General features: G+C 46.3%; 1 protein-coding gene across 1 annotated transcript in view; it reads left to right on the forward strand.

Annotated features, from left to right (window-relative positions):
- TSSK3 (testis specific serine kinase 3) overlaps nt 1-5,461 on the forward strand; it is a 145,598-nt gene extending 140,137 nt beyond the window's left edge. Inside the window, exon 2 of the mRNA XM_086955698.1 lies at nt 4,797-5,461. Within this exon, the coding sequence (XP_086811824.1) occupies nt 4,797-5,461 (665 nt within the window). The remainder of the gene's footprint in view (nt 1-4,796) is intronic.
- Nucleotides 5,462-15,538: the final 10,077 nt, after the last annotated feature.

Raw genomic sequence — 15,538 nt, forward strand, 5'->3', positions numbered from 1 at the left:
CCAGCCAGAGCACAGAGAAGCTGGGGGAACCAGGTGGACAACCCATAATGTAGCCACCTAGGTGCATGCCACCTCGCCCTCGACACGAGATTCGTGTCAGGGGTGAGAAGGCACATTGTTTGATAGACATATTCAGGCCAGAACAATACTGGAGCTGCCCTCCTCTGGTTAGTCCGGGTGCCAGCCCATGGTATCCTATGGACCGTGTATCACTTAGTGTCCTTTAATGGGAAAAGGCACTATGAGGTCATACAAGCTTGCATTTACATGTCTACATCTTTGATATAATGCCCCCTGCCTCCTGGGATTTAGGAGGCATACCTTAGGGGTGACAGGCATATATCAGAGAGAGTGCATGAACTTTACCACATATGGTGAGGGCAAAGTCATGTTATAGCAGTTTGCACTGCTCCTGCAATAGCAGGTCTGCTGCCAGTAGTTTATTTGGGTCACTCAAGGTAGGTGGCACAAACCGTGCTACAAGCCCAGGGGACCCCTTTACCACCCATGCTCTGGGTACCACTGGTACCATATACTAGGGACTCATAAGTCGGGGTAAAGTCATCGATTGGGATTGCCAATTCACACACAATAGTTATAGGGAGAAAGCCCTGGCTCTGGGCAACGCACTCCAGTGCACTATCAGAGTTACAACCATCAGCACTGGAGCAAAACCTAGGGGGGAATGTTAGACCTGGCACCATTGGCATGGGTCTGTCTTTCATTTTTTCACTATTGCCTCCTATGTTTTTGCGGGTCTAGATGCTTTGGGCACTTTGCCACTGCTATTCAGTGCCAAAGTGTAAGTGCTCCCGATTGTAAATTGTTGAATTGGATTAGTGAATCCATGATTGACTTATTTGATTTACTTGTCAGACCCTAGTACAGTGCCTGTTAATCAAATGCTGCTGGTGGACTTGCAGCACTGGTTGTGCCACCCACAGAAGCAGCTTGTAAAGTGTGGCTCTGGCCTGCCATTGTAGAGCCTGTGCCACACTGGGACTGGCATGTCATTCTGGCCAAGTGCACCCACTTGCCAGTCCCTAAACCTTCCCTTTTCTACATATTAGTACCCCCTAAAGTAGGCCCTAGGGCAGGATGCATTGTATGTAAAAGGTAGGACATAGGGCATGTCCTGATTGTGAAATACAGCCAATTTCTTTTTTCACTATTGCAAGGCTATCTGTTCCCATAGGCCAGAATGAGCAGTTTGATTATAACATCTTATAAACATAACTGACTCAGGGGACAAGATAGGAAAATAAAGTTTAGTATGTCTAAACTCAAAATGTTAAAATAAATCTTTTAGTGTGGGTGATTTTTATATTCTGTGTTTGAAAATACCACTTTTAGAAAGTAGGTATTTTCTTGCCTAAACCATCCAGCATGCCTCTGCTAGGTATGCGTTTTCCATGTCTGGTTTGTGAGTGACAGGGGGATGGAGAGGGCTGTAACTCCAGCAGTCTTATGAGCCAGGGCTGGGCTGAATAGGACCTGCGTGTAGGGGCGGAGATTTACTTTCACTGACCTGAGCCCTCAAAGAATAGAGAGTAGGGGATCTGCTCTCAAACAATGCTGCCTCGACCTCCTGCCAGGAAGCTGCACCCAGAAGGACAGAACAGGTTTTGGCAGGGCACAGACACCCCCCCCCGCCTTCAGAGGACAACTGATTTTGCAGTATAAATATTGGGGCCCAGACTCCAGAACTTTAGATCACTTCTGGGAATCAAGACGGACCTTTGTCAAGGAGAGAAACCAAGGAAGCTGAAGGAGGAGACTGCCCCAGTGCTGGTTGCGGTCTGGGGTTGGACTGAAGGGGTTACTCATTTCCAAGAAAAGGGAAAAGGAACTTTGTGTACTTTATCATCTTGAGGAAAGTCTCCAAGGGCTTGAAGCTGAGCTTGCTTCCTGTTCAGATGTCTCAGGGTCACTAAGACTTCACCACCAGCTCCCCCTGAACTCCCTTGCTGGGAATTCTACCTCCTGTGAGGTGCCTGCTGTTGTTTTGGGCCCTCTGAAGACTGCATTTCTCTAGTAGCTGGAAGCTCGGCGCACCAAGGACGAAGCGTGTTCCTGCCGCAGCAGTTGCTGTCGCATCACCAAAGAAGCATGTCGCACCTGCAGCTGTTCGCTGTCGCATCACTGAGGAAGAGAGTCGCATCACCGGAGAAGCGTGTCGCCGTCGCATCACCGAAGAAGCGTGTTGCAGGGACTGTCGGCTCAAGAGTTTACTGAGTCCCCGTCGGGCATGCATGCATTACATCCACGTTGTCGCATCGCATCAAAGATGATATTTTGACGCATCGCACTGGATCGCCATATCGCATCGAGGTGCCATCTTGTCGCATCATCACCGGGCCACAGTAAGAAAAGGCGCATCAACTCCCCACACAGTAAGGAAGCAACACATCCACACCCCCAACTGTAAGGAACAGTGCATCAACTTCCCTGCAAGACTTTTGTTTGTATAGCGTGACACATCCCAGGTACTTTGAGAGTTAAGTGTCACATTTACCATCTACATTGAACTAAGCTATTTCTACCATTTGAAAGTCATATTTTTTTATTACAGTATTGTGGATTTTTGTTGTTTGGTCTTGTGTTAAGTATAGTAAAGAGTACTTATTTTTCTAAAGTGGTTTAGTGTCCATTTGTAGGGTTTTCACTGTATTACTGTATGTGTTCACAAATGCTTTACACACTGCCTCTGAGATAAGCCTGTCTGCTTGTGCCAAACTAGCAAGGGGGTGAGCAGGGGTTATTTTACAAGTGTAGCGACTTACCGTGACTAGAAGCAGGGGTCCCTATTTGGACAAAGGTGCAAACCATTGCCAAGTAGAGACCCCCATTTCTAACAGGAACCATACAAAAAGGCACTTTCCTTCAACTGCTGCCAGGCTGCAAATGCTCCACACATGCACTTTTTTTTCCTTGTACTCAATTGAAAAGATCAGTCCTTGGATAACTACTATTTCTGTTATGGGGTCCATCATAAGTGATATAACCTCCTCCAGTTTTTCTTGCCACCTTTACACAAAGGCATCATTTATTTCTCCTTCCCATCTGTTTCAACCAGACTTCACTCTCAAATTATCCTAACGTTGTCAGGTACTAGATTGCTCCAATATTTCACATGCTCATTTTATTAAAAACAGAAACCATCTAGTTCCCGGCCTACAACGAACCCTCTGCAGGAATGGCTATAACCTGTCTTCCACATGATGTCATTAACTTTACCCCTCTTCAAGAAAACATGGCGAGCGAGCTGGCAGACACTAATGTGTGCCTTCACTTCTAAAGGTCCAACATATCCACGTCAACTAGGCTGTAATAACTCAACATGAAAAGAAGCCGTTCCCACCTCTCATTCCACTCAAAATGCATTAGTGTTAGTGTAACCGCCTACTTGTTGGCCTATCTAGGCCTTCTTACCCCTCAATAAAGTATCAGTTTTGCTAACAGCATAATTTCCTTCCTCTTTCCCTCCCCCCTGACCCCTCCACTCCACTCCCCATACCCTGTGACAACAGGCAGGCTAGGCTGGCTGTCTGTCAGCAGTAGGAACTGTTCAAACGTCTGTCTACAACCAGTAAGGGCTACTTGAATTCTCGTTGTTTATCTCGCTCTATTGCTCCCCAAAATCCGTCTATTCAATGATGACACCACATGTGAAAAATCTCCTTTTCATTCACCTCAGTTATTGTGAAGCTGTAGGTCTCCGAGCTACACCGTCCTTACCACCTATCAGGATATCGATCAACATGCATAGCAACACCTTCAGCCCCCTCAATCCTCATAGCCTTAAATGTATACAACTACCAAGGCATTTTACATCTATACCAGATTTTAAACATTGGATATATGTATTTAATACAAGCAATTACTTGTTTCTGTCGGTGTTTATGTTCCATTACTTTTATCTTCATAAATAGTCCTGATATTTATGTAACCACTTCCACTGGTAATGTTTTTTATTTACTCCATGATCCTATTAAAAACGAACAACTGTTGTAATCGCTTGTTCCTTGTTCTCCCCCTCTGTCACAGACAAGGTCACGGGATGGTCACAAAGCACTTTCTCTATCCCCCTGCACCCTCATCCCACCAGTTTCAACTAGCAGACTGGCACTCGACCAAACACGTGGCTCAGCAGGAATTGCTCAATTTAGTGTACGTAGGGCTAATCATAATAAATCACCAAGCTACCTCTCTCAACTTGTCACACCATACTACAGCACATGACTATGCTCTACCAGGCTTAACCAGCTGTAATGTTAGAAGCTAGTGGTGCACCATGTGATACAAGTAGCCAATATTGTCTATGTAATGCACTTGAAACTAGCTCCTTGCCATCGCTGCCCCTGCAGAGTCGAAGCATGCCTTTCTCGCTTCCTCGCTCTAATTTGTATACCAAAATGGCGTTTGTATAGTTATTATGAATTCCTTTGTCTCTGTTAGAATGACACCCAGGTCAGCTAGGACTGAGTTTAAACTTAAATTGTGGTAATTAGGATGCTTCAGTATTTCCTTAGTTGCTTCACATTCCTGGTAGTGTCCTGAATGGCCAATCCTTATCCCCTTTTTGCCTCGATGTATCTAGGGGGAGAGGGAGAGAGAGGGAGGGAGAGGGAGAGAGGGAGAGGGAGAGAGAGAGGGAGAGAGAGAGGGAGAGAGAGAGCGAGAGAGAGAGAGAAAAAAAAACTGCACTAGAATTAACTTTAACTGCTTTCCATCCACAGAGTTTAGAGAGAGAGAAAACTGCACCAGAATTAACTTTAACTGCTTTCCATCCACAGAGTTTATCCAGCGCTTCCTCCCTCGTGAACTACAGATCGTCCGACGCCTGGATCACAAGAACATAATCCGTGTCTATGAGACCCTAGAGTCGTCAGATGGAAAAATTTACATGGTGATGGAGCTGGCTGAGGGAGGCGACATTTTTGACTACGTGGCACAGGGAGGCCCAATGCCGGAAGTCCGCACCAAACTCCTTTTTCGGCAGCTGGTGGAGGCCATACTCTACCTGCACAGCCGGGGTGTGGCCCACCGAGACCTAAAGTGCGAAAATGCACTGCTCCACAAGGGGGTTATTCTCAAGCTGACAGATTTTGGTTTTGCCAAGCTAATTCCAACCAACATGGCAGACCTAAGCCGCACCTTTTGTGGCAGTACCGCCTACGCCGCACCAGAGGTTCTCCAAGGTGTGCCTCATGATAGTCGAAAGGGGGACATCTGGGGCCTCGGAGTGGTTCTGTATGTCATGCTTTGTGCCAGCTTGCCCTTTGATGACACAGACATTCCTAAAATGCTCTGGAAGCAGCAGAAGGGGGTATCCATTCCAAGCCCCCTCAATGTTTCACAGAACTGCCAGGACCTCTTGCAGCGGCTGCTGGAGCCGGATATGGTGCAGCGACCCTCCATAGAAGAAGTGAACACCCATGCCTGGTTGACGTCTCCTTAATGGAAGTGCCATCCCATCCACAGCACTTGGTGTCAACCACACCCCTACCCATAAATGCATATATTTATATTTTGGCATCACTTTGGTGTTAGGACCTTCTTTTACTATAATTGTTCCCCAATGTCTTTAGTCACGGCCTCTTCTCCCAACAAAAGTAGAGCAGGAGGTGTAATCAATTTGCAATAATTCCCATTTATGTTTTCAGTGCTGCCGCAGCTCTTTCCATCACTGTTCAAGAAAAACCCAATGTGCCAAAGGGGAACATGAATGGGATGTTCTCTACTGGCAGCTTTCGTTAACAATAAAACAGAACTGTTAGGAATGCAAAAAGCCTTCTTTACCTCTCTTAAACCCTCCTCCGTCCACCCAAGCACATCTTCCTGTTCTCATGTTGCCCCAAATTCTAAAGCAGGCATGTACTCCAATCCAGCCCCCATCTCCAGAAGACTTGTAGAGTGACCCAGAAAGGTTTGGTAATGTAAATGTGTGTGTATAGAGATGTACACATATATTTATAATGCGCTGCAGAAGAGATATTCACGTCTAGTTTTATAGTCAACATTAGAAGTTGTGCTTTATCTTCCAATTTAAAATCTTTGGAAATAAATAAAAAGTAGATTGGGTCATACTGGGGTTTTTGACGCCTTTGATTCCAGAAAATGTAAATTAACCAAAATGCAAATACTAGGCCCTAAAACCTACCCTGTGCCCTGGTTGTTTTTACTCATTATTATTTTAATTTGGAAGAAAGCCATCTCAGACCTCAGCCTTTTTTTTGGGAAACGGACCTTGAATGTCTTAATTGAACTATTTCCTCCTTCCTACAAGAAAATGCACTTACACACAACACCAGTTTTTCGTCTTGGGTATCTTCATGACATTTACACAGAATATCTCCGCACGTGAAGTATCCAGGAAACGTCACACAGAAATAAATCTACACCAGTAAAGGAACAAACGTCTACCTAAGAGCAAGATTTACTTCCTTCTTATCTTTTTAAAATACAAACGGAATATATTAAACCCCACAAACACCTAAAGCAGCATGGTGCTGCATCTTTTTTTTGTTTTCACCATTTCAAAATAAGCAAAATAAAGGAAACTCTTTTCATCGACATATTTCATATAACTGTAAAACTGCACGGTCACTTTAAAGTATGCCAAAGGTACACGATCCCAGCATGCATCACAGTGCCAGCCAAATCTTCAGTTTGTTGTGTCAATTTAGCAAAGCAAGTGAAGACTTTACAACTCCCCTTACATTCGGATGGTTCTACTGCTGAGGTGGAGGACTCGTTAGAGTATTCAATAACAATATTGTGGAGCAATACACTACATATGAATCTAGAAGAGATCCACGTTGGATACCAATCGTTTTTAAGGCGGTGGGAGTGTCAAGAGAACTTGAAGGAAGTGAAACACAATTAGGACGGCATAAACACCTGTTACAAATATAAGAAGAATATTTGGCCACTTGTGAGCTAGAGTTGGAGACGAGATTTACTGCTAGAGTCCTGCTCTGTCATAGACTAACTTTTACTATGGCATTTTTTACATTTGATAAACCAAGGGTGCCCAGATTCATCAATCCAGTACAGTATAGACCGCTATAAAGGAAATTCCACAACCACCACACTTAACATGAACAGTAATTAATAGTCCACCGTGGAGCAGCTGAAAAACAGATCAGACATTCAAATGTACCCTAAAAACAGGAGTGCACTGAAAATGAGGCAAAACAAAAAGGGAAGCTTAAACCAGCGTGTAATAAATATTGAGAAAAGGTGATTTTAACTTTATAAAGCATAGGTTGTATAGAATAGGATATCCAGCGGCTCAACTAAAGCACGCCTAAAAAAACCAGAATCTGGTTTTTTGCTCAGGAACAGATGCAGGCCTTGTTCGATAACAAAAGAGCAGCATGTGCAGCCAAAAAAATTGGAAATACTACAGGAAATGTCAGACCCCCTTCAGCAATTGGTAGCAGAGTCATTCATATATGGATTAACTCACGTGCATAAGCCATAAGTTGATTCTGTCAGTCTTCAATCATGGAGTTTTGCTTGATAAACAGCATATGCCCATTTCATTGGCACAGCATGTTATACAAGTCTGCATATGAGTGATGTACTTTATATGTGCATAGTTCAGGTACAGCTGGAGCTTGCCAATGTTCTGTTCATTTTATAGCCCCTGCCTGTGTCTTGCGCTGCCCTGTGTATGGTTGCAATCCTTTGTTACCCCTCCCCCTTGCAAAAGGGAACAGTGAGGAGTAGGTTACAGGAGACAATTTGACTCTCATCAACTTCAGCACAGGAGGCTGATCATGACTAAAACTGGACACCAGTATGTGAAAAGGGGAAACAAAAACAACATCTATCGCCATGTCATGGAATGAGTACTTAGTCGACCTGCTCGATAAACTGCACGTTTCTGCTTGCTGGTCTGGTAAACTCCCTCCTAGGCCATGATGCCACTTCCCACCTGCCTCACAGCCTTGGCCTATCAGAACATAGACATAACATCGCAGGTGAGTCCGCGAAGGCGGACACATAAGAGTTACTCCAAAGCAAGGCAGGTTGAAATGCATCCAAGAGGCAAAGAAAATAAAGCATTCTAATGTACTTCAGTACGGCAAAGGAATCCTTGGGCAACCGTACTAAAGAAGGGACCTTGTTCATTACTGCAATATTCATTCTGTTTATATACTTTAGAGGGTATGTGCAAGAGCAATGAGAATTACAAAAATATCAACAACAACAAAAATCGCTGAAATTACCCATCAGGGAACATTCATCTTGATTGAAAGGTTTACAACGAGTGGGACGTCCAGGCAACACTGTCTGGAAGAGTGCTCAACCTCGATTTTGACAACCTAGCAGTAGCAGTTGTTGTGACTGCATAAAGTGTGCCAAAGTCCCTCCAAGTCAAGAAGTAGCTGAACATAGTTTCTACTTGGCGTCTCTGCCCTTGAGGACACTTTTTCTTGAACAATTACCAGGCTTCAATCCCGAGAAAGTGATCGTGTTAAAAAGAAGCCTCTGGTGGCTAGAAAAGAGTGAGTTAAGACGTCAGGAGGAAACAACAAGAAAACAAACTTTTAACACCACATACAGGTTTTCATACATCAACATCGAGAGAAGCAACTCAAATGCTCCATTAGATCATTTTTAACACAGAAATACAGCTGAAAAACAGATCCAGTGTTTTAGGATCTTCACCAGGGAGAAGAAATTGAGGAATCCAAGAGCACTGTGATGCATGCTGGTATTGTGGTGGGTCTTGCCTCCCTTACTTAACATGACAACGCAGTTTTTGTTCATATGAAATGTAATGTCTATGGGAACAATTTCCTTTCCAAAAGGGAGGATGAATCAAAAAGTGTCTATATGTATTTTAAAGCCCATCTCGATTTTCTAGTTGGTTTCTAATATATTCTGTTTATTTTGTAAGATGATACAAAATAGAAAAGAAAGGCTGCATCCACAGACGCTGTTCATTTACAGTTAGGGAGTTTACTGTTGTCTGTCGAAGAAATATTTTAGGATACTACACACGCACTGAGATGTTGCAATGTTTAATAATATTAATGAAGAGCCCTTGATTTGAACTACTGTCAAATATCTTCTATCTGCATTGCTTCCCTTCAAAGCCTGCCTCTCCCACAAAGAAAATATCTCAAGACACCTTAGGCTAAATACTTCAATCACATCCACCAGCATCTACAACCAGTGACCTAATGCTACCCCCTCATCACCTTGCTTCAAACCGCTGCCCCCCTATCAACAACCACCGTGTCTACAATAATTTCTGTTCTCACCACCTCAGTTCACTCCACTCACCACTTTTCACCACCAGGAAAGCTCATGCCTCGGTCTGCTCATCAGCCAACACCTTTTGCCTGCCATCTAATCAAAACAAACCGTGACAATCAGGCTTGTGATCTGCTTGTAATCTCGCTTCCTCAGTAGCTAGAGGTCATACATAGCAGTAAGATTCTGTACAGGGGTAGTTAAGCATGGTGGCTGCAACCATACACACAGCCGAGTGACCTCAAAGTTGCATTTGATCCAGGCTGATCTCTTAAAACCTTTCTCTTCCAAACTCTACATACAAATCCTTACCTGCTGGATAAATCTATCATAATTTACTCAAGCTCAGATCCTTGGTTAGATGGGTTTTCTGAAATTTGTTTGCCTTTTTAACTTAATCAAAAAGGAGGGGCTGACAATCCTGAACAGAAAAATAAATGGAGGACGAGGGTGAAGATTAAGTTACTATTTTAACCGTTTTGCTGCACGAGGTCTTTCTATAACTACTTCCATCTTGTGGTCAGGTATGGTTAGGAAAAAACAAAGAATAATCTAATGATCGTTGTGTAAAGGAGTGCTGCATCAAAGTCAACAAAACAAATTAATTTCACAGTTCTGTTAATTAGCGAATAGTGGAAATTAAACTACCATTGTAAGTTAGATACAAACAGCTGTTTAACCCCTTCAGCGCGGCGCGAATTTTCGCGCTGTGCTGAAGGTTCTAAAAAACGGGCGTGGCCGTGATGGAACGGTTCCATCATAAGCACAGCCCAACCGGCGCTCATGACGGAACCTCTCCGTCATGAGCACCGAAGAGGTTAATATAAAGCCTTTGATTAATGCGACAATAGAATAATGTACAGCATTTGAGTCTAGAATAGGTTCATACTACAAAACAAAAAATCAACAGAATGTCTTCACAGCGAGCTGTCATTGAAGTCCAAGTATTACCACATTACATTCTAGATTGAATGCATGGTAGATGGGGGACTTAAAAAAATACCTCCATTCTAACAGGGATGAACATTACTTCACCTCAGCATTAGTCTTCCTTCCACAGGAGTAAGAATAAAGAGCACGATCGGCTTGAGCTGGCACGTCCCTGTAGGTAAGTGGATCCCCACTTTCCACCCCAGACCCTATCCCTACCCAGTGCACCTGGATTCCCTGCTAAAATGAACATTTTCCAGACTTTGCAATATTTCAAAGAAGAACAAGGCTTTTCAATGGAGTTATATTTACTAGACAAGATCCGTTTGCAGAGAGGGGATGAAATTATTTGTGCGAAACAAAGATTTGGGAATTAGGTTGCCGATAGTATGAAAGGAAAAGATTCCAAATTAGGAGTATTCTAGTGGTCCCCAATGTTTTCTACATTGAAAAGGAGATAAAAGTAAATTATTTTACTGGATACAAAATTGCGCCCACATGTGACTGGTTCGCTCTTAAAGCACAAATGGATCTCCTAGGGAGATGATGAGTTTTAGTTTGGGTTCACAAAGAACAAGACAAAAAAACAGACAACTGTAAGAGAAGTATTTTCCAAATTAATCAGTGAAGAACACAAGGCTCCAGAGAATAATAGTGCTGATAATTTAATTAGGAGAGTACAGCCACGAAGAAAGATCCAACCAAAGAGGTAGAAGCTATTCTTAACAAACACTGCCTAGAACAAACAAGCATTTACAATGCAACGGTTTTGCCTTTGGAAAAGTTAGAGCTATTGGCATTGTAAATGACAATTTCTTTATTTATGTGTTCGTTTTGAAAATTGATAAATAAATGGCATTGTCCTTTACAATGCCAATAGCTTAATCTCTCGCAAATGCCACACACACCCACACCGAACCCCCCACACAGAGCCCCCTCACACACACAGGGCCTCCCTACACACACACCCACAGAGCCCACACACACCCACACAGAGCCCTCACACACACTGCGAGACCCCCCACACACCCAGACTGAGCCCTCCACACACCCACGCAGAGCCCCCCCCACACACACCCACAAAGAGCCCCCCACACACCCACACAGAGCCCCTCCACAGACCCACACAGAGTCCCCTCACACACCCACAAAGAGCCCCCCCAAACACCCACACAGAGCCCTCCACACACCCACAGAGCCCTCCACATACCCACACAGAGCCCCCCACACACCCACACAGAGACCCACACACACCCACACAGAGACCCACACACACCCACACAGAGCCACCCACACAGAGCCCTCCACACACTGCGAGCCCCCTGTGCAAGTTATACACTGTTGTTAGAGATGAACCGACCGCATAGGTAACCAATAGGTGTAAAAAGGACTTCAAAGGTGACAGACTGGGGAGAGAGATGATGATGTAGGAGTGAGAGAGAGAGGGATTGTGCAGATAAAAGAGGAGTGTTAAAAGGGTTGTACACAGCAAGAAGTCTGAGAGGGAGTGTGTAGATAATGGGTAGGTTTGGGTGGGAGAAGCTCTTTGTGTAACATCAGTTGTACAAAGGATTGTACAGGCAACAAACAAATGTGAAAGGGGCTGCAATGATGTACACTGGTGAAAGGGAGTGCTGCAGACAATAGCGAGGTGTCACAGAGGAACAGCAGACAGTAGGTAGGTGTGGGATAGCTGGGCTGTGACACTAACTCAAAGATGGGAAAGGGTTCTTCACAGGCAAGAGACAGGTGTCAAAGGGTGTAAAATACTTTTGCACAGAGCAGGCTGTGAGAGATGGGGGAAAGCAAGTCACAATGCACTTTATTTCCAACAGGCTTGTGTTATCTGCAGAAAATGGTCAGCACCAAAGGAGATCAACATGAGGCCAAGTGAAGGCACCCAAGGGGTGCAGCAGTAGATTAACCACCCAAGAGGGGGATTTAGAAAGTACCACATAGTCACAGTACATTAAGAGCACAACACAAAGCCTTGTCCGTGCCAGAAAGTAAGGGGTATAACTAAATGCATACGTACCACTAACGTCAATTTCTGTGGCTTAATGTGCAGTTTCATGCCACAAAAACTATAACTGAGCCCACAGTATTACAATGGACAATGCATCGCTTCCAGTTCACACTGGTCATTGTATAATTATGTAAGGCAGGGTGCCTATTTTGGAGGCGAACGTAGCAGACAATCTGTAACAAAACTATTTTTAAAAAAAAGAAATTTCACATGTATTTCTTTCCGCTGAGGTATAAAGATGCTTAAAGCACAAGTATTGACAAAACTAACAGAAATGGCCTTTGGGACTCATTGATTTTGCCACTGGTTTTTAGCAATGATCTACTGCGTGCATGTTGTTGTGAGTGTGTAAGAGGCATGCGTGTGGTTGTTAGTGTGTGAGGGGTGCGCGTGTGGTTGTGAGTGTGTAAGAGGCGTGAGTGTGTTAGGCGTGCGTGTGCCTCCAGAGTGCTGGTCTGTGAAGGGTGCGCGTGGGGCTGATGGCGTGCGTGTTGTTAGTGTGTAAAAGGCGTGCGTGTGGTTGTGAGTGTGTATAAGGTGTGCATGTGGTTGTGAGTGTGTATAAGGTGTGCGTGTTGTTGTGAGTGTGTAAAAGGCGTGCGTGTGGTTGTGAGTGTGTAAGAGGCGTCCGTGTGGTTGTGAGTGTGTATAAGGTGTGCGTGTTGTTGTGAGTGTGTATAAGGTGTGCGTGTGGTTGTGAGTGTGTAAGAGGTGTGTCTAAGTATGTAAGAGGCGTGCGTGTGGTTGCGAGTGTGTAAGAGGCGTGCGTGTGGTTGTCAGTGTGTGAGGGGTGCGCGTGTGGTTGTGAGTGTGTAAGAGGTGTGTCTGAGTGTGTAAGAGGCGTGCGTGTGGTTGCTAGTGTGTAAGAGGCGTGCGTGTGGTTGTCAGTGTGTGAGGGGTGCACGTGTGGTTGTGAGTGTGTAAGAGGCGTGCGTGTGGTTGTCAGGATGTGAGGGGCGCGCGTGTGGTTGTGAGTGTGAGGGGTGCGCGTGTGGTTGTGAGTAAGAGGCATGCGTGTGGTTGTGAGTGTGTAAGAGGTGTGCGTGTGCCTCCAGAGTGCTGGTCTGTGAAGGGTGCACGTGGTGTTGAGGGCTGTTGTGAGTGATTGCTGCAGCATGGGTGTGTGCCTGAGCTGTCAGTGGGGCCAGACTGCTAGAATGAGAGCACGGTGTGTTTGGGGTGCTGTGGGGAAAGGACGGCCTGTAGTCTGGAAGAGTCGGAGATGCAAGAGCTGAGTGTAAATGGCCTCCTGTGGGGCACTGGCTGTCATGTGCGGGGCGTCAGTGAAGCCCCGGGTGTGACCAATGCATGTGTGTACCTGCGCCAAGGATCCAGCGAGATGTCTTGAGCAAGGACACCTGGTACAAGCTGAGCCCTGATGATGAGACGTAGTCCCCGGCAGTGACGTCACTCCTAACGCACACATCTTTTCTATTGCAGTGACTGACGTGGTTGACCTGGACCTCGGCCTCTCGGGCCGCTCCGGCGGGATGGTCACAATCACCGTGCTGCTGGCAGTGGCGCTCTTCATGCTGGTTCCGGCTCTCATTGCAGCACTGGTCGTTGGGCGGGAAAAGTCACCGCTCCCCTAAAGATGGCCATCACAGTGACTGACAGACACTTGCAGCACATCCCTCGCGCCCCATGAATGGAAATCACATGTTGTGCTTAGGGGGGACGTTTCTTCCAAAAGCACCCGCTTCAGAGCATTGTCCCAGCAGATTCATGTAGATGACCTTTCAGTTTTTGTGGTACAGAGCAATGCTTCAAGACGCCACGAGGCCACTGCTTGTTCTAGCAGCTAACTGAGCTCCGGTTGGCCATATAAACTGGCCATCCTTATTAACAACTTAATTCATTGCACATATGAAGAAAATATTAAATGATGGAAAAGATATCCTCTGTTTAGGAGCGCTTGACCTCCGGAATTTCCTAGTGCTTGTTGGGGATAAAGTAGGAAGGATAACAACTCGCATACACCATGCCCACCGCCAGCCTAGGAGTGGCACTGCCCATGGCCGCCCTCAACATTAGTAGGCCTCTGTAAACATCGAGGCAGAAGGGGGTGGCAGGAAAGGAGTGACATCACTGCAGAGAGGCCATTCTGTTTGTGCCACCCAGGGCCGGCTTTTGGCATGGGCGAGCGGGCTCCATGCCCAAGGCGCAGGCTTCAGAGGGGCGTAAGGAGCTGTCTGCATTAATGTCAGCAGAGACCCTGCCTCTGGCTCCAGGGCTGCAGACCTGTTTTTAACACCCCATCAGCCTGCTTTCTTGCCCTCCCATCTCCTCCCACCCGCTGCTGCCATGCACCATTAACCCCCCTCCAACCAACAGCTTGGCACCAGGGTGAGATGCAAATCGGTGCATAATGCAGGTGAGTGGGGTGGCGCAGGGATCTGTGCAGAGGCCAGACACTACTAATGCAATCCTCCAGGGGCGGCCCTCTGAACCCAAGGGCTCCCGCTGCCTCGTTTTATTCACCAGCAGGAGGGCGCCAAATGCATTTCCGCCCAGGGCGCTACCCGACAAAGGCGGGCTCTGGAAGACAAAAGGGGGATAAATGCAGAGCAATCAAGGCACGGACAAGCATTGGTACTGGGCAAGCGTCCCATGCTTCCAGGGGCGACACCTACACAAGGACAGCAGCTCGTCCACGACTCATTTGCACTTCTGTGCAGCGCTGGGTCTGAACTTCAGGTGTGACGCATGTTTATGCAACAGCCACAGGGGCTCTCCTGGCATTCCCTCTCCTGGCATTGTAACGGGGGAGGCCTTCCATGTTCGTTGCACGGAAAACACCGGCCATATGACCGAGCCGTAAAGATGCGAGGCGGTGAGTGACATACACATATGTAGTTACAACGTCATACTGTGCAAGGTCTCAAGGACCTGTGGATGTACTCAAATCTTCAGACTGTCGCCAGGTTCAGTCTATCTCCAACTCCAAACGCGCCGGCCAGGCAGCCCTAGCGCCAAGCATTCCCTGCAGTTGTGTGGCGCTTGCAAAGCACATCGGTGAAGTCACGAGCAGGCTCGTGGAGAGGGGTCGAGGTGTGCAGTGCCGTGATCTCACACTCGAAGCAAGGGTGGAGAGCATTCTATGAGACCCCTTGCTGCCGGGAGGGCCCGCCGCCTCACGTCCGGCCCGTGCCCCGCCCCCACCCCAAGAGAAGGCCGGGGAGACTCAGCTCCTTCCCCCCCCCACCCCACCCAGACCCCGGTACAGAGATACCCTCTGCTCAGATAGCGCCCTGGGCAAAACCAGCAGAAAGCACGGACACTGCATAAGCGCTACTTCACCGCCTAGAG

This window comes from Lissotriton vulgaris, chromosome 2_1 (assembly GCF_964263255.1).
Source record: "Lissotriton vulgaris chromosome 2_1, aLisVul1.2, whole genome shotgun sequence".
In the NCBI taxonomy this organism is placed as follows: domain Eukaryota; kingdom Metazoa; phylum Chordata; class Amphibia; order Caudata; family Salamandridae; genus Lissotriton; species Lissotriton vulgaris.